At 44.8% G+C, this 19,086-nt stretch overlaps 1 protein-coding gene across 1 annotated transcript in view; it reads left to right on the top strand.

The window, feature by feature from the left end:
• Nucleotides 1-19,086, top strand: part of DAB1 (DAB adaptor protein 1) — a 426,067-nt gene that overhangs the window by 351,490 nt on the left and 55,491 nt on the right. The window contains exons 5-7 of the mRNA XM_068537987.1: nt 4,555-4,686; nt 5,313-5,432; nt 14,775-14,834. Of these exons, the coding sequence (XP_068394088.1) occupies nt 4,555-4,686; nt 5,313-5,432; nt 14,775-14,834 (312 nt within the window). The remainder of the gene's footprint in view (nt 1-4,554; nt 4,687-5,312; nt 5,433-14,774; nt 14,835-19,086) is intronic.

Below are 19,086 nucleotides of genomic sequence, written 5' to 3'. Positions count from 1 at the left end.
CAGATGTTCTCCAAATGTCCTGTTCTCAGGACCTAGAGGCCTTTGCATGCACCATTCTTTCTGCCTAGAATGCCCTTTCCCCCTGACTTTCTGGGGACTTCCCCTTTATCCTTCGAGACTGAGTCCAAGGTCAGCTCCTTTGTCAAGTCTTCCCTGATGGCCCTTCCCATTCCTGCTCTGACCCTACATAACCCTTTAATCTAAAGCTTGTCTTCTTATATTGTGGTTGTTAGTTTCTTTGCCTGCCTGTTCTATGAGATTGCAAGGGCCTTGAGGAAGGGACTATGTTTTAATCTTTTGGGTAGATGTAGCAGTTAGCATGAGATCTAGAAAAGAACAGGCACTCAATAAGCATTAATACATACCGTGTGAATGACTATATGCATGGATAAATGAAGAACAGGCACTCAATAAGCATTAATACATACCGTGTGAATAACTATATGCATGGATAAATGTGTAGCAAAATTAAGAAGTATGAAGCATCCCAAATAGAAGAAAAAATACAACCCAGTGAAATCTAGGATTGGGAATTATTACTAAGGGAAACAGGGGAGTCAGGGAAGGTTCCCTGCAGGAGCAGGATGTTGGAGCTAGACCTTGAGCATAGGTATGATATAGTTAGGTGGAGTTGATGAAACACGGGTCAGGGGAAGAAGGGGGCAATCAGCAGAGAAAACAACATGCATAAGGGCACAGAGGTGGGAAAGTCCAGAACCCAAAGGGGGACGATGAGCCCTTCAGATTATTTTCACCCCTGGGAGGAAATTCGGACAGGATTGGGGAGGTTATTCTCTGAATCGGCCTTGGAATTCTGCAGCAATAACTTTCATCTGCAACGAGAGGGTTCGGAATAGGAGGAGTAAATGAAGTGGTGGTGGAAAGATTGGGTGTTCTGGAAGACTCTCTCTTTAAAATCAAATATCTGCTTTGATTGAGGGGCAGTGCTTTAATATCTAGACTAAGTTTTTCGAAGACAAAAACTCTTTTCCAAAGGAACGGTGGAAGAAGAGCACCCAGAAGCTGCCTTTCCTCCACTCTCTCCCTCTCCCTCTGGCCCAGGATTCTCTGCACCTCCAGAACAACCCATGACGCCCCAGAAACTCCACACAGAAACACTCCTGGGATGAAACGGTCCTTTTCTCCTGTGACCAAGGGCCTCACCTCCCCTTTGTGGCCTTGGCTGCTCAGCAGATACCACAGGTAGCCAAGCCCCTGGGCGTCCCCTTCCAGACCATGTGGTCTTGACCTTTTTCTTTGAGATCCTGATAGCTGCTGGCCTTGACCCCAAACCTTCTGACTGATGACCCTTTCTGATATCAGAATCCTGCTGGAATCCAGAACAGCCTCAACTCTACCTCCTTCTCCAGTACCCTTTCTTCATCCCAGCTTATCAGAGATCATGGTTTTGTTGTTGGTCTAGGGACCCAGGAGTCTAAGGAAAGGAACCTTGGTTCTAAATAATCTCATTTCCTCTTTTCAATGCTTTGTCATCCTGAGTAGGGAGAGTGGGGCCTGGGTTAAGTATTGGTCCAGCCAGAACACAGTCTGACCCTCAGTCCTTTCATGAATTAACTCGGAGGTGAACTATACAATATTTAAGTTTCCTCTGGCTCCAACTGTCTTTGATTTGTGCTGTTAGAACATGTTTGAAGACATGGAGCAATTCTGAGGCCCAGTGAACAAGTATTTACAAGGTCCTCTGTGTTGCCAAGATGAATGTGATAATGTGGGATTAGCAGGATTCTAATATATTTGTATTTCCAAGGATCTGTATGACATGTGCATGGTTTAGGTTGGAGAAAGTGGAGACGTATCCCCTTACTGGCTCTTCGTTTCCAAATGAATGAGCCACTTTCAGAACAATCCTTTTTAACATGTCCTAAAATTAACTCTGGGAAAAGGTAATGTTACAAATACTTTTAAGCACTTTATGCACACACACAGCTACACTTCGCGAGGCAACATTAGATATCATCAGGCGTTAAAAATGTTTTGATTTTAAAACACTTAATGAGCATTCCCAGATCAATTAAAACATCTCCATCTGCTGTCTTGCCTAGTAGGTGATATTTTACCATTGCACAATCATCTCCAAATCTAATTCCATCAGGAAGACTTCTAATTGTGGTTTAATTTTAGAGCAATATTCCATTTGGCAATCAATAAAGTACTGTCGTCAAACTTTGATTCAATAGAAGATGTGAATAACGTTCACTGTATTATGCAGAGAAAGAAATACTTGCAGGAAAGGGAGAGAAGGAAGATGCCTTTGTCTCCCACTTTCCCTACTGTATACCATTCGATCTCACAAAAGCCTCTAAATCAATACCCCCATGTTTCGTGAATATAAATCTCATCAATTTTACATCATTAACACCATGAAAAAGCTACTGCTCTCTGAGCAGTTTTTCTCTGCTAGCTAAATATGTTCTCTTAATAAAACAGGAAGAAATGAATCTTGATCATTTTACTAACAAATACTTCCTTCTTCACCAACTTTGTGTCAAAATCCACTAGAATTATACAGTTGTCTTATGGCCACTTGAGGGGCTAGGGTGACCGGGCAGTGATACCACCCTCCAAGCATGATGTCCAGTAGATACTGGGCAACCTGGGCAGGCTTGAAACCACCTGGAGAGTCCCAAGAGTAGTAAAGAGATGAGTGAATGGCCAGACTCTGGAAGGTAAAGGTGCAGCAGCAAATTCTACTGCAGAAATGATTCCTAAGGTCAGAAGCCCGGAAGGATGGCAACAGGCTGGGGAATGGACATTTTGGAAGGTCAGGGCCAATAATCCAGAACCAAGGCAATGGCCTTCATGAGAGGCAGGTGCCCACTGTCCTGAGAGGCTGGCTGTGTGGTGTGAAATCCAAATGGCTAAAGGATCCAGGGAGATGGAAAGAGACCCGGGAGAAAATGTACTCCAGTGGTTCCCAACATTTTCGTAACCAAATTCTCCTTGTGCTACATTTCTCCTTCCCTCTACAGACTTAGTAACGTGGGAAACTTTGTTCACCAAAAAAATGCATTTATAATCATTCACTTTCCTATTTGCATTATTTGAATCCATCACTAATTGCCAAAGAGAATCTGCTCCCAGATGAACTAAGAAGTACAACGGTAACCGGATACGGTTCTAAATAAACTTGGTGTTTTCATTTGCGTGCACAATGAAAGGTGTCATCTTATTAGGGATAATTATAGATTTCTGTTTAGCTTTTTGAAATGTTGAAAATTGCCTGGTACCTCTTTTTATGACTTTTAACGACCCCAGTAGATCCAGAGCTTTGGGTTAGGAGCCATTGACCTGGTTCAGAGTTCTTCTTTAATAGAGGAATACACAGAGATCCAGAGAGGTACAGTGAGTGCCTTGTGTTCACATAGAGTGGCTAGAATTCAAGCTTCTTAACACCCCGGATAATGAAAAGGTCCTTTGTAAGGACTTGAAACACATCGTATAATGCACAGATACATGCAGAGGACTGTTTAATGAGGATTGCTTTAGGAACACTTAATATAGAAAAATGGCCATAAAGATCACCATCACTTAACAGGATGGTGAGTATTATTTGTGGAAGTTTAGATAATAAAGGCAGGAAGGTCAATATCAAAAGATTTTTGAATTACTGATCAGCAATCCCAAGTTACTTTAGTTCAACAACTGTGGGTCAGGCACAGTGCAAGGTATTAGGATGGCAAAGGTGAAGAAGACAGAGTCTGGTGGGGAAGACTGGGATTTAGGCAAATATATCAGAGAAGGAAGATCTACGAAAGCAGGAGCCAGGGTAGCTGTGTGTGAGGAATCCATCAGGAGTTTCAATATCGCTATAGACTAAAGCTCTAGGGAAACACAGAAGCGGGAGGAATCAGATCTGCAGGGAAAGGGAAGGCAAGCCTTGATCAGGGGGTTTCACAGAGGTGGTGCTATTTCAAATAGGCTTTGCAAGAGGAATAGGATTCAGGCAGGTGGATAAAAGAACAGGCATTGCAGACATGGGGACCAACCCATGAAAAGCCTCAGAGGTGTGGTGACCTTGGGCAAAACAAAGAAGGGCGTTTGATCCTCAAGTCACTCTATCGCCACCTCTTGGAAAATTGTTATAACCATGCACATCTATGGTTCTCTGAGTGCGAAGGGCACCCCCTGTCATTGTGCAATGTACATCTTCCAGCAGGGCAAGCAGAGGCCCTGGATATGTAAATATACTAAATATCAATCCAGAACTTAGACTGGGCTGTGTCATGAAGAAAGATGTAGCAGGACCCTATACCACTGATTGAGGCTGACCGGTCCTGGCAAGCAGAAAAAAGAGCCAGGTGCTCCTTCAGCATCTGAACAATCCTGTTTATCTCTCTGGTCATAGCACCAAGACCATGGAAGGAAGCCTCCATTTCTCAAGGGCAGGCACAGCTCTTTTTCCTTCCATCTGGACCAAACAGCTTTTCCGGAGCCCTCCGGGCTTGTTCACATGTAGCGGAAACACATCTCTTATTGATCAAGATCTCGGAGGGAAAGTCCCCTGAAATAGGCTCTTCTTTTTGTTTCTCATAGGCCCTTCAGCAGCATCATGCTGTTCACGAAATTTCCTACATCGCCAAGGACATCACAGATCACCGGGCCTTCGGATACGTTTGTGGGAAGGAAGGGAATCACAGATTTGTGGCCATAAAAACAGCCCAGGCGGTGAGTATCCCCATCCGAAGAGGACGCCTTTCCTTGTACCTTTTCTGGGACAGCACAGCCACTCTGTTGGTCTTCGGGGGCCCACTGTGCCATATGACTCAGCGATGCTGACACTCAGCTTCCCATCTAGAAAAGATGAACAGCCTCGGAGCAAAGAAGCATGCTCACGCCCATCCAGTTGGGGTGTTGTTGTTTTTTCTAATGGGTATTTCGTAATGACTAATTGTTTTCCTTTCTGATTAAGCTGGACGGAGGCACACTATACAAATAAGTTTCCTTGTGTTCACAGCCTCATTTAAAAAGAAAATAAGAAGAAACAAATAGCTATTGTGCATAAGGCCTACCCTAACTTTATTGAATTTGAAATTACTAATAAATAAAAGCAGTGCCTTTTATGCTTATGATTGTTATGAATTTGCAAATACAATTAGTTGAAGAAATGAACTTTAGCTTAGATGCAATTTTGCTAAACCAGTGTAACAAGGTAGAATTAATTAAAGATGGAATGCTTGCAGTTTAATAGAAAAAGGAAGGGCTGCGGGTTGTAGCCAGGAAAAACAGAAATTGGTCAACTGCAGCTCAGTAACCATCCCTTTATTAACGTGCTTTACCACCTTTTACTCCAGGCTGAACCCGTTATTCTGGACTTGAGAGATCTCTTTCAACTTATTTATGAATTGAAGCAAAGAGAAGAATTGGAAAAAAAGGCACAAAAGGATAAGCAATGCGAACAAGCTGTGTATCAGGTATACCAGTGAATTTATCCTGAGACAACAGGGGCTTAAAATAAACAGATGTGAAAACTGACAGTCAAGGCTTCTCCTCCTGCTGCCAAGTAGAAATAAACAAAGATGAAAGGTTCCTGTGTAAATTATTGAAAGCAAAGCCACTAGACATGAGCGCTTATTCACTGAGATTCTAGACGTGTTGGAGAAAGTGAAGTCTTGCAACCAGGGGAAGATTTCAGGGGAGGAGACCTAAGGAAACCCAACTGCGTTTGCTGTTGTTAGCAGTGGGTGGAATTAGATTTGGAGATGATTGTACAATGGTAAAATATCACCAGGGTTTTCATTTTTTTCTGCCTGTTTTCTGCCTTAATGACCCGCCAGCCTCTCCTACCCAGAGCTGGTTTCTTCACTGTCCTGTAATTTCTGAATACCGTCTCACATCTCTCGCTTTATATCCTCTGCTTTGCATCCTACCTTCCCTCACTCTGCGGTAGACAATTCTGGAAGAGGATGTTGAAGATCCTGTATACCAGGTAATTTCTGAAACTAGTTGGGGTCGAGGGTCAGGAATGGCCAGGCCTGTGGTATAGACATTTTGTCAGAGACCTGAAGGATCCGCTGGCTGCAGAGCCTGGAGAGGGACCAAGATTATTTCTGAGGGTGAGGGCTGCCAACCCCTCCAGGAGCGAATTTCCATAAAAACTAACAGAAGTTTGGCTGGCATCAATAGCATGGGATTTGGAAATAGACTTCTCCTTTCTTGCCCTGCCTCAGCCCTCTCCACAATCTGTAAAAGTTTGATCCTAGAGCTGAACGTTTGCAAGAGTCTCTTGAATATTCTGAGTTCATTAGAGAGACTGTGAATAATGAGGTGGCTTCAGTGAGTTAAGAACCAGCGATGGGGACTGACATTTTGGCGACATTTGAACACAAACCCAAAGGACAGTTTGTGAGCTTGAGAAAGGCTGTGAGGAGAAGTCTCTCGGGCCCCCGATTGGCTAGGCTGCCCCCTGACTCCCTGGCTCATGGCATAGGGGCTGTTGTGAGTGGGGGAAGGGAGATCCCAGAGACATGCCTGCTCGCAGCTTTCTCTGTGCTCTCTTCAAGGTTGCAGCCTAAGTGTGGGTAGAGATGGCTTCTCTTGGGTTCAAGTATATGCTCTGCTTAAACAGATGCAGAAGAGGGAAGAGGAGGCCTCTCCCGCTCTGTGCTTATTCCCAAGGAGAGAACGAAGCCAGACGTTTGACTTGTGGGACATAAAAGACAATCTGAAACTTACATTTCTAACTGGGACACACATGGGTTATATGTGTGTGTGTCACACATGCATTCTATGTAAATGCATAGTTTCACACAGAAAGCTGCTACTGCTGTGACAAAAAGAAAATAAATGGATAAAAAAGTAATAGAATCTGAATAACTTGAAGGAGAAGAAGTATCTGACATAGATGGCAAACACAAGTCAAAGGTGTGCTTGACGGCAGGCCTTGCTTTAGAATACCAGAGGCGTGGATTTGTCTATAATATGAGCTCAGCCCCTGGTTCGTGGGCTGGGAGAATGACGAGCATTGCCCTTTTTGAAATGGCCCAGTCCTTTAGAGTCTGAAACATGTACATGGAAAAGTTGATTTCGGTATTTAAAACTGAGAATGTAAAGTAAAGTGATATTTATGAGATGAGGGAGTTTGGGGCTTCTGAGCAAAGTCAGAATTGGCATATGACCCTGGGCCTTAGGGAGCAAAGGGGAGAGACCACTGTAACCCAGGGTTTGCAAAGTTGGGATCCCAGGAGATATCATTCCCACTCAGCAGTGCCAGCACATGCAGACACTGCCAAGATAAATGCCACTGAATGAAGAGGTTATATCTCCAGAGAGGTCTGCAGAGGGCTTACGCAGACATGGCTAAAGGGCTGACCATCGGACACAGTTTTCCTTAGAAGAGGCAGGAATGTGTCAGGCCATTTGGAATGTCAGTCATTCAGTTGTCTCTTTAAGGTGTTTTCTCCTGTGCCTGTGTCTTTAATGCTCACTGCGATTTGTATCCTGAATTCCAAATGCTTTTTTTTTTTTTCCTCTTTCATTTTCCCCTCTGACTTTTCCTCTCTGGCCGCTCCTCATAGTACATTGTGTTTGAGGCTGGACACGAGCCAATCCGTGATCCCGAAATGGAAGAAAACATTTATCAGGTATAAAACCGCTTTCCTCTCCTACCTTTTGCACCACCACCAGTAAATGCACAGAAGGGGCTGAGCAGCCACGGGCTCTCTCCTCACTCACACGCTCCACGTTGCTCTTCTGGCCATTCTGGGCTTGTTAAAATACCTTCACACGAATTGCTTCCCACTTCCCTGCCATTTGCCAGTAGTTTTCTTGCCTGATTGTAGACACGGTTAATGGCCAACTGGGTACAGTGTTTTAATTTTTAATGGAGCTTAACTATTTTCAGTTGACTCAGAAATCAAACATTCCATTTTACTAAAGTAATCTACTGGAGGGTTGTTGTCCGAAATATAATAGGGTCCTTCATTTCTCAAAAGAATGTGCCGTTGAATTTCTTTATAAAGTCAACTGCACTACTGAAAATGAAGGCCAAATTCAAAAATGCTATTTGGAGACAACACTGGGAATATTAACTGAATAAAAGAAAGTCTAGCTAAAGTTTTACCCCTTCTGAAGGGAAGGTAAAGTAATATTCTTAAATGTCTGCTTATGTGAAGAACCCTGAACACACGTTTTTTAAAAATTCATTTTATTGGAGTATAATTGATTCACAAGGTTGTGTTAATTTCTACTGTACAGCAAGATGATTCAATTATACATATATATACTTTCTTTTTCATATTCTTTTCCATGGTTTATCACAGGATATTGAGTATAGTTCCCTGTGCTATACAGTAGGACCCTGTTGTTTATCCATTGTTTATATAATAGTTTGCATCTGCCAACCCCAAACTCCCAATCCTTTCCTCCCCCAACTCCCTTCCTTTGACAATCACAAGTCTGCTGGACACACTTTTTACCTCGTTAATTCTCCTAAATGTACTATAAAATAGGTATTTTAATCCCACTTTCTCAAGGGGAAACTGAGGCTCAGAAAGGTTGAGTAGCTTCCTCAGGGCTGTACAGCTGTTTAGAGCCGGGATCAAACCCAGGCAGGTGCGTGAAGGCGGGACTCATGCTGCTTCCCCTCTGCTTTTCCACCAAAGAGTCTGAGTAATTACAGCACAGGGCACATCAAACAAATAGGACGACCTCCAATTTTTCACTAATTAGAATTTTAGTCCTAATTTGAAATATAAACATTACAGAAGCAGGAAAAATGTTAATGTATTTAAAGAAGTGATTTTAATTTCCTTAATTTACTTAGTTGTGTGGTCTGTTATTCTGCCTTGGGCGTGCATTACTTATGTAACAAAAGTAAAACAGATTTTCAGTTTCCATCAAATGCACAGAATTCTAAATGACCAAAATATAATGTTAGCTCTACCAACAACTCGGTTTAACCAGCCCTATGGAGTAATAATCTATTTCTATCCACTGGATCCATCTAGGTTGGATTCAAGTGTGAGGTTGTGCTTTGTGTCTTTGTTTAAAATCATTGCTTACGAAGTTTCTATCTTTAAACAGAAAAGTTGCATATCTGTCCTCAATGTCAGATTTTAAGGTACAACCTTGCAGTGTCTCAGTATTGTTACTGAGCCAAACTTGGATCCGCTCACGCATGCAGTAAAGCCAATCTACTGACACCAGGTTGTGGTGAAGGAAAGTGCCGAGTTTATTGCAGGGCACCAAGCAAGGAGTCCAGGGCAGCTGGCGCTCAGAACACCTGAACTTCCCAATGGGTTTCAGGAAAGCATTTTTAAAGGCCAGGTGAGGGAGGGGAGTGGCAGGGATGTGATCAGCTCGTGCACAATTCTCTGATTGATTAATCATGTGGTAACAAGGTGGTGTCGCAGTATCAATCCTTAGGCATCAGTGGGTCTCAGGGCTACATGTTCATGGTCATCAAGTAGTTAACTTCTTCAATTTGGTGGAGGTTTTAGCATCTGCAAAACAGCTCAGGAGATGTATATCAGTACCTATTATCTAGGTACTTTCAGAGGACATGGGGGAGGCATCTGTCCAGGGAAGACCCCACAGGGTCCTGCTCAGTTACAGTATGAGGCCAGAGGAGCCACTAACCAGTCATCCTATGATGAGGGAGCACCTTTGAAAATAAAATTAGGCTTTTCAATATAAGAGGCTCTTGATTTCAGAGTTAGCTACAGTTGGCAGGGCTCCCATTGTGCCCTGCGAGGGACTCTGCCGGGGCAGCCTAGTGTACTGGGAAGAACCGGTTTCGGCAAGCAGGGAACTGGGGTATAGTTCTGGCTCTGTCACCAACTACATTTGGCTGAGGGGTAATGGGCAAGACACTTGCCCTCTCTGAGACTCAGTTTCCCCAACGATAAAATAGGGGAATAAGTTCTCCCTAAATCACGTGTTGGCATGAGAATGAAACAAGATCACGTGGAGACTGTAAAGAAGAGGCTTCATCCCAGTCACACACTGAATCCACAGCAATTAAGCCACCTTGTCAATTCCTTTCTTTCTCTGGGCCTCAGTTTACTCATCTGTAAAATGAGCAAATAAGATGGAAGAGTCTCTCGGGCATGGCCCTTTTCTGTTCTTTGCAACCAGTGCTTCATCATAGGACTGTTAGAGGAGCATGCTGGCTTGCTTTACAGAGCAACAAGACTCTTGGAAATGGGGTGTGTGTGTGTGTGTGTGTGGTTTTGGTAACAGTTATAGAGCCAGGTCCCTGTGAATGGGCGCTTACATGCAGTATCTTATTATGTCTCACAGCAGCCCCAAGTACCTTATATCATTATTTCCACTTTACAGATGAGGAAGGTGAGCCTCGCAAAGATAAGGTATCTTGCCCAGGGTCACAGAGCTAGCAAGAGGTCGAACCCCCCCACTCATAGCCAGGTCTCTCTGACCTCTGTACACAAAATAAATCCAAGGCTCTTTTCAGCTTAGAATGTCCTTGATGCTGAGTTTTACAAGTAGATTCTGTGTAGGTTTCAAGTCACTATCTAAAAATCGCACTTGTTTTAACAGTTCTGATGCCCAGGATCTTCCCATCTGTCCATCATTAATAGGAAGGTACCACCTAAGGGAATGAATATTTTATTGCCCTCTTTTGGAAAGGCCTCTGGCCATCCTCCTCTCTTGCCTCGCCAGTTCGCTGGGCCTCAGTTTGCTTAACAAGAGATAAGCTCTTGGGCCTAAAGATAAGGCTGGGCTCTTAGGGAGCTGCTATTGGGAGCCTCAGGTTTTTTTTAGGGCCTACAAGTGTTCCATATCTATTCCTCCTGAGTCGATTGCAATGTTACTTATACTTCAGCTTGATCAGGGTAGTCTCAGATTTGATTTTATTTATCCTCTGTTTTCAGGAATGAGGGTTTAAGTTTTTAACTGTTTTGTGGCCTCAGGTGAGGTACCTCACTTTTGTATCTCAATTTCCTGGGCTACAAAAGAGGGGTACTGTATTCTCTGCTTCTAGAAGTGGTGTGAAGATGTAAAGCAACCAGGACAGCACTTGGTACGTAGTAGGTTCTGTGTAAATGTCAGTTCCTTTTACTTCCTAATGCCATCAATATCAGATGCTGCTCGAGACGTCTTATGATGATGTATTAAGTGAAGTAGAACATGACTTGCTCGCCTCATCTTGTCAGAGAGCGCAGCGGAAAGCTGCAGCCTCCCTTGACTTTGCTATTTGTAACTCCAACACAAGGGAGGGAAAGACCCTTGAGTAAATGTCACCTCTCTTTGAGGCTCAGTAGTCTCATTCTCCAAACCGGATTAATAATAATAATTGTCTTTCTATTTGCATGCCTCAGAAAAAAGTATCAGTTGTCTTTTTAAAACAACACAGAGCCTCACAGTACAGAGCGATTTTACCCATCACTTAATTTTGACCCTTCCAGTAACTCCGTGAGATGAGAACAGTTGCGATGACTATCATTTTAAATGTAAGAAATTCAAGTCCTTCATACTTAAGTGATGGGCCCAAGGCCAGAGCCTCTGATTCTAAACCCAGCGTTCTTTCATACATTAACAAGCTTCCAGCATACGCGAGATCGCAGCTCACCAGGGGCACATTCTCCACGTTTGTTCATTCAAAAATCATTTTTAATCACCCAAGATGTCACATATTGTTATTTTAAAATGATATGTCTCTAATCCTATGTCACCCAGCTCTTAACCTGTCTCTCCATCCTGTTAATATGTTGCTGCACTAAAAGTGTCTTCTGTATGGATGGTCCTTAACGTATAGCTTTTAGACTAATTTCATGCGTTCATTCAAAAAGTAATTATGCATGGAGCACCTAGCCTGTGCCAGGCACGTGAGGATGTAATAGTAACCACAGCCTGGTCCCCACCTTCAAGGCGTTTGTAGGTAACTCCTTGGATACTCATGACAACCAGATGAGGAAACGGAGGTTCAGAGAACAAAGTGACCTCTCCAGGGTCACACAGCCTGTGGCAGAGCCAGGATTAGGAACCAGACCTCCTGCCTCCTTTTGGTCCAGGACTGTTATCACTCTACACACCATCATGTTACTGAAATGGTCTACAGACGGGATGGACCAGCTAGGGGGGAGATGAGAATCAGGACCCAGGCACTTTCTGGCCTTCATCCTTTTAGCGCTTCTGCTAGTGTTCTGTCCTCAGCACACATGTGGTAAATGTTTGATGCTTAGAAGTTTCTAGTTTAACCACCATTTACAGATGGGGAAACAAGGATAATAAAATAACCGCCCTGCCCTCAGCAAGCTTATAGATCAGTCGGAATTCAGAGTGACCTGGGAGCTGCAGTGTGGTTTGACAACTCCTTTATAAGATAAAGCACATTTTACACCCTCCTTCAATGGCCTGATGAGTTTCCCATCTCCCCCCCAGCAAGTCAAGGAGCGCCGATAAGTCAGGGGCCGTATTCATCTTGTTCGTCACCATTGTCCTGGGCAAAGCACAGCGCGTGACGCTTAATAGGTTCTTGGTAACTTATTTCTTAGTGAAAGGATGCACCAGAGGTTACAAGAGTACAGAGGAAGGCTCAAGTCAGTCCTAGAGAGTCAGACAAGTCTCCCAAGAAGATGTCCCGGCAGAAATAAATCTTAAAGGAAAAACAGGCAGATTGGTATCTCACCCATGGGACAACCAAGCAGAAAAGCTTTTTTCAATTATGCACAGTTTGGGTTTCGCCATCCACTGCTTCTCCTCCATTTGCAGGCATAATTGAGGGTCAGCTGTGGTTCAACTTGCTAAGTGCCCATAGTGAGCAGTGAATTACGGGGAACAGAAAAACACTGTTCGTTTTGCTCAGGCAAGGGTGAGCTAGTAAAAATAAAAGTGAGGGCTGGTAATTTATCGGCCCTCGTTAACAAGGACTCTGTAGGCATTCTTAGAGTATTCCTTTTAGCCGGAGCTCAGTTATCAGGAGCAAAGAAATTACATTCTTCATGGGCTACCAGCAAACTAAGGTTTGCAGAAGCGGCTCTGAAAGCACATCTTTTGCGCAGCCGTGCTCACTCAGAGTCATGTTTTTCGCAAGAATGTGCACGAGCTTCTGGGAGTGTAGAATGTGATGTCAGAGGAAAAGAGGCACCTGAAACTGCTGTGGGAATGGTGGGGACAGGGGTGAGCTGCAGCTGTATATGCTGTAGCAGTTCAATGGCAGACCGCCCAGGCTTAAGCTCCTGGCTCTCCTGAGGGACCCCCTCCAGGGCTCCTTTTCCTCCTCTGCAGCATGGGGACAATTGTCATCCTCACCTGATAAGACTTGTCCCAAGGATTACATGAGAATGTATGTAAACACAAATGTCTAGCGTGATGCCTGGCACATAGAAAGTGCCCTGGCAGTGTTAGCTCATACTGTTAGTGATAAATGTCTTGTTCGGTAGCCAGAATGAGCTACATTTGAATCTGATCGCTTACCAGCTTTGAAGCTTTGGGCAAATTTCCGTAACAGCTCTGAGCCTCACTCTCTACTACGTAAAGTGCAGATTATAATAACAACTTCTTAGGGTTATTGTAAGGATTTTAAGGTAAATGAGAGTGAAAATGACAAAGGGGCTCAAGGAATAAGCTCAAATTCTTACTTATCTAAGAATGGTGTGGTTAGCTGGTCCCAGCCTAAAAGATGCTTTGTCTTTCTCTTCACTATTCTCTACAATCCTCGATGGTACACTTACCCAGCAGACACCTACCAAATGCCTACTGGCTGTTAGGCACTGTGCCTGCTTTTAAGGGGTTCTCTGTCTGATGGAAAGAAAGACAGGTTATCAGACATTTAGAAAACCACTGCTGGCTGATCCCTCCCATGGAGGTTTGAGTTAAGCTTTGCTAGTTGCTGAGGATGAACTAGTGATTGCTTTTCAACTGGAATGTTTCGGAGCAAGGCCCCTGATTGACTGATTTGAAAAGTATCTCACGCATCCACAGTTATTCATATGTATTTAGATACATATTTACATAATGTATCAATGGTAAAGGAAATTATCATTCTAACACTTTACAGTATGACGGTACCTAGTAGTTTTTGATTCTTTACTCTCTTTTCTCTTTGATCCTCTCAATAACCTGAGCGAGTAGCAGAGTCAGTAGCTCCAGTTTATAATAGTGAAGTTCAGAGGAGCCAAGTGACCTGCTTAGGGCCTGCTAGTTACCACGTGGCCCAATAAGACCAGATGGATGAGGAAGAGAAGAGAGGGAGGGAAGAAGTTACAGACCACCAGTTAAAAACCATCAGAGATTTTCTGGATTCTCGCTTGTGCTTTTCCTGCCATTGATGGGCCCTTTTCTTGAGTAGAAACCTTTGGTGATTATCAGATGGTTTGTACATGATCCCAACAGAAGCTGTACTTTGTCCTAGGACCTTGATATTTACTGTATTTTAAATAGCCTGGATCTCAGATCAGCATGGACTAGTTCAAGCTCCACTGCAAACTGTTTTTAATCACTTTTGGCAACTCCTAGCACCTCCCTGGGCCTCATTTTTGTCTTCGGTGAGCTGAGGATTATTTTCTCCACCCCATGATCTCTGAGGTCTCTGCGTTTTGCCTCCTATTCTGTGGTTCTATGAGGAGCCCCGTGGCAGACCCTTATGGAATGATTCACATCCTCCCTCTCCTCCTCCAGTTTTCCTGAGAGAAGGAGCCTCGCCCACTGCTTTCATGATCCCAGCAGCCCCTTCTTCTGGAAGTTGGGCCCCTCACACATACTTAGCCGTTGGAGGGGAAACCTGGTTGCTTGGTTCTTTGAAAATGTAGTACCAGAGTGTTTTGACTGTCTCACATTTGGTTTTTCCTTAGGTTCCCACCAGCCAAAAGAAGGAAGGTGTTTATGATGTGCCAAAAAGTCAACCTGTAAGTGTAAGTATATCTCCTCCCTTCTGCTGGGTTCCCATGACCGGCTTTATGTGGACGCTATGTCTGCAGTCCTAGGAAGGGAACCGCCGTTCTGGATACGCGTCCCAACCTGTATGGCTTTGCTGGGGAACTCCTCAGTGGGTCAGGGGGAAGGGGGCATGAGGCGGAAATGATGGGGCCAAGGAGGGGGTGCATGAAGGTCTGGCCCCATGAGTGGAAATGAGTTGAATCATGCAAACTACTGTGTCCAAGGGATTCAGAGTCTCAGGCGTTTTATGGAAAAAGTCTCCAGCCAAAGACTTCATTATACCTGGTCAAGCAGGGGGCAGTTCTTGGTTCTAGGAAGAGAGTTGTCCACCCAATTTGAAAGTGGTCGAGAAGCTTCAGAGGGTCAGAAGAAGGGCTGGCCAAAGCCTTTGGAGTGTATGAGGGTCCAGCCAATGGGCAGCACACTGTAGAAAAGACCAGGTATCGTGGGCTCGCAGAGAACCCAGAGGGCCCACTGTATACCTGGACCCCATCTGCTAGTGGGACTCCTGGAAATCTGAGACACGAAGGAAAATCCTCAGCTCTGTGCCACCGCTGGGGTCAGAAGGCACCCTTCAGCTGGCACTCAGAAGGCACCCTCCACATAACCCAGGCAGCCCTGGGGAGCCAGTGCAGACTCTTGAGCAGGGGGGACATGTGACTTTGCCACAGCTTATGTAAAAAGAACTGGGGCGTTTAGTCACTGTTGATCTCATTCAACAATGGGTGGAAAGAGCATGGGCTTTGAAGTCATGCTGACCCGCAAGAATCCCAGCTCTGGTCCTAACAGAGCTGTTATGAGGCTAAATGACCTTATCTGGACCATGGTTATCAGTTGTGGACCCCATACTGTGAGAGACATAAAGACAACCCTGCATGTTTCAAGATGAGATTAATAATAGCATTTGAAACCCCATCCCATATGAGGGGCAGCTGAAGGGCCTGGAGATGTTTGGCCTGGAGAAAGGAAACCATAAGTATGGGGAGGGGCATCCACAGGGCCATTAAATGGAAGGGGGATTATACTGCTCTGTATCAGCCAACTCTTGGAACCAAGGCCAGTGGGCGGCGCTACAAGAAAGCCAGCTCTAACTCCGAGTGAGGGTGACCTACTGACAGTCAGAGCTGCTCAAGGGTGGAGCTCTGGCCCCTAAGAGAGTGAGCTCCCTGTCACTGGAGCTATACTAGCAGAGCCTTGGAGACCACCTGTCAGAAAGATTATGGGGCGGAGGCAGGGAGTAGGGATTCAAACACTGAATGGCCAGAGGGGCAAGACGAGCCTTTGTTGCTCCTTCCTGATTTGCGCTTCTGGATTCCCCAGTTGGGAGTCTTTCTGGTCCCTTCTTACCCTCCCCTGCCCCTGCTCCCCTTTTTCCTAGAGAACTTTCTTTCTGATCCATGTCCGTTTCTCTACCCCACTCTGCCAATACCTTGAAACCACCATATCCCACCTAAATACTGCTTCCAAAACCCAATGCACATTAGTTTTAGTGAAAAGGCATGTCTGAATACCAGTCCCTTAAAAAAACCCCGAGCCCAGAAACAGAGTAGAAGGCATGCAGTGTGGTGCCAATCAGGGAAAGAGCAGTTTTTCTCCCCGAGCCCTATGCGTTTAATCAAGCCTCCGTGTCACCGAGACACCAGTCTGCTCTTTGAGTTTCAGTTAGGTCCAGCCCCTATCACACAGCTCCCTCCAATTCAATTTGTGCCTAAATTGCCTCACTTGCCCCTAACAGGCTTAGATACATGAGGAAACATGCTCCATTTGCCGCCTTGGTTTTGTGAAGTTATTACCCTGTCTGGCCACACCACCTCCATGCTTATTAGCTCCGAAGGAAAAAAAAACCTTCAGACTCCTCAGCCTGATGTACCTGGCACTCGGGTCCCAGCCTCTCTGTATCTCTGACCTGCCCCCTCCTGGTCCAGCTCGATGGAACTCTACAGTTTCCTGGGGGAGTCACGCCTTCCCCTAACATCCTGGCTTAGTGTCAAGCGTTGTGTTTTGGGGAGACTTTCTTTCCTTCTCCCAATAGTGTGAGCACATCACCCCTGCTTTGTGCCTCCATACGTCTCATTCTTCCAGGAATACCTCTGACCACACAGTGTTGGAATTCTTCTTCTTCCTCATTACTTCCAGGAGCTTCCTGAGGTCCTTGTGTTACCAGGAGCAAGCCCAGGGTCTGGTTCACAGCTGCTCTAGGAATAGTTTATATTTATTATATACATTCACATATAATAAATATACGAATGACTCTACCCTGTAGAAGGAATTTATGATAATCCCTGCTACTTTTTTTAATGGGAATTCCTGTTATTCTGATTCCAAAATAGTCATTAACTATACATACTAAGGTTTTGCTTGGAAAATATCAGAGCTGCCTGAATGGCCCGCAGTGGCTCCCAACCCACTCTTCCATAAAGTCCTAGAAGCATCTGATGGTGATGATGGCTTTTCCATGAACTATCTGAGTATTAATAAAAGCCTACGAGAGGCAGGGAGTGAAAAAGCACAATTTCAAGTTAGAGGCAGATGGACGCAGCTAGAATCTTAGTTCCTGTCCTTACTGCCTGTGGGACATCTGACAGGTCTCCTTGCCCCTCTGAGTCTCAGTGTTCTCATCTTCCAAAAGGGGTTTTGGAACCTAACTTGCAAGATGATTTGAGGAGATAATAGTCTATGTATTGGAAAGTTGGTCCCACTTGCCTAAACCTCCCAGAGGTGCTTTACATACCCCATGTCCCCCACTGCTCTGACATCTTCCTGTGTTCCAGGTTTCCCCCGAAGCCCTGCCTCTCTGCTGAGTGTACCTTCCCTAGGATACCTCTGTGCCCCGAAAATCCCTGCCATGTTGTCGCTATTTGCTCCCTCACCACTTGCTCCTTACCCAGAAAGACAAACCAAAGACAGCCAAAGTAGGCCATGTTAGGCAGCTTCCAGGGAGTTTGGGGCTCCCACAAGTTTCCCACAAGAAGGGAGACTGCCCAATGGCCTATTGGTCTAGGGACCACCTGGTTTCTTCTTCCTTGGGACGGGTCTGCATGGAGTCCTAATAAGGAACTCAGCTTGGGGCTCTGGTTGGGGAAAGCCACCAACCAGCCCCCAAAGAAATGGCCACCCGGTCTTCAGAGTCAGATCTGGGTATGGCTCTCATCCTGGCCACCTACTAAGGGTCCTTGAGTAGCTTTTTGCATCTCTAAGCCTCAATGTCCTCATCTGTAAAAAGAAAGTAACGCCTACCTTGTAGCTTTGTTTAGAAGATTAAAGGAAACGTTTATGTAAAACCCTTACGGGGATATGGAGTAGATTAAATGCAAATATTTCCATTTGTTGCTCTAACAAGCAGGGTACCAGCTAACAGTTCTCACCCAGCTGGGGATTGCCAAGTATTCTAGGTGATGACACACCTCCTCTGGGAAGCCTTTCTTACCCCAGAGTCATCAGCCCCTCTGGGATACCTCCATCCTTCTCTTTGCAATGATCATAAAGGATTATTTTCTCTTAATGTATCCATGTGAGCCATTGGACTTTGGGTTCCTTAAAAGCTTTGACTTCGGGGTGAATGATAGCCCTGTCTAGTTTTTGCCTAAAGACTAAATGAGCTTAAGTATGTGAATCAGCACAGTGCTTGGTGCACAGTATGGATTCAGTAGCTATGAGCTTTTATTCTATTTGTTTTCCTTACTTTTCTGCGAGCTCCTTGAGGACAGGAATCACTTTTAATCATCACTATCCCTAAAGTAACTCTTCTTGGGATTTCTGATCTCTTTGAGATTTTGCTGGTAGACTCTTCCCCAGAAAGAAACACGTGTGCACGTGTAAATTTTTGTAGTCCTTGAAGCCGACGGGATCCCTTGATCTCAGCTCTAGAACCTCTGTCTAGACCTCTGTCTAGACCTCTGTCTAGTGGCTTGTCATCACTCTTCCATGGTCAGAGATATCCTCAGTAAGGTGGCAAACTTGATGTATTGGGGATTTCAGAGTTTTACGGCAGCAGGAGTTAGAATTCACTGTGTTTGTTGTATTGTTCTTACCCACCTCAGTGCATCAACTTATGGGAGCAAAGTTTTGTTTTGATTAGCTGGGCCCCAGGTCCAGGCAGAAAGCCAATTCCATGTCTTTACTCCCTCACATTTACTCATCCCTGTGGTAGTTTTACATCCCCCTTGTCCCATGACCGTAAGATGCTCAGCTGTACTGACCCTTTTCTTGTTCTGCTTTCTCAAATAA

The sequence above is a fragment of the Eschrichtius robustus genome, chromosome 3, assembly GCF_028021215.1.
Source record: "Eschrichtius robustus isolate mEscRob2 chromosome 3, mEscRob2.pri, whole genome shotgun sequence".
Lineage (NCBI taxonomy): Eukaryota > Metazoa > Chordata > Mammalia > Artiodactyla > Eschrichtiidae > Eschrichtius > Eschrichtius robustus.
The sequence above is the reverse complement of the archived record's forward strand: the minus strand, read 5'-3'. Positions and strand labels throughout refer to the sequence as shown.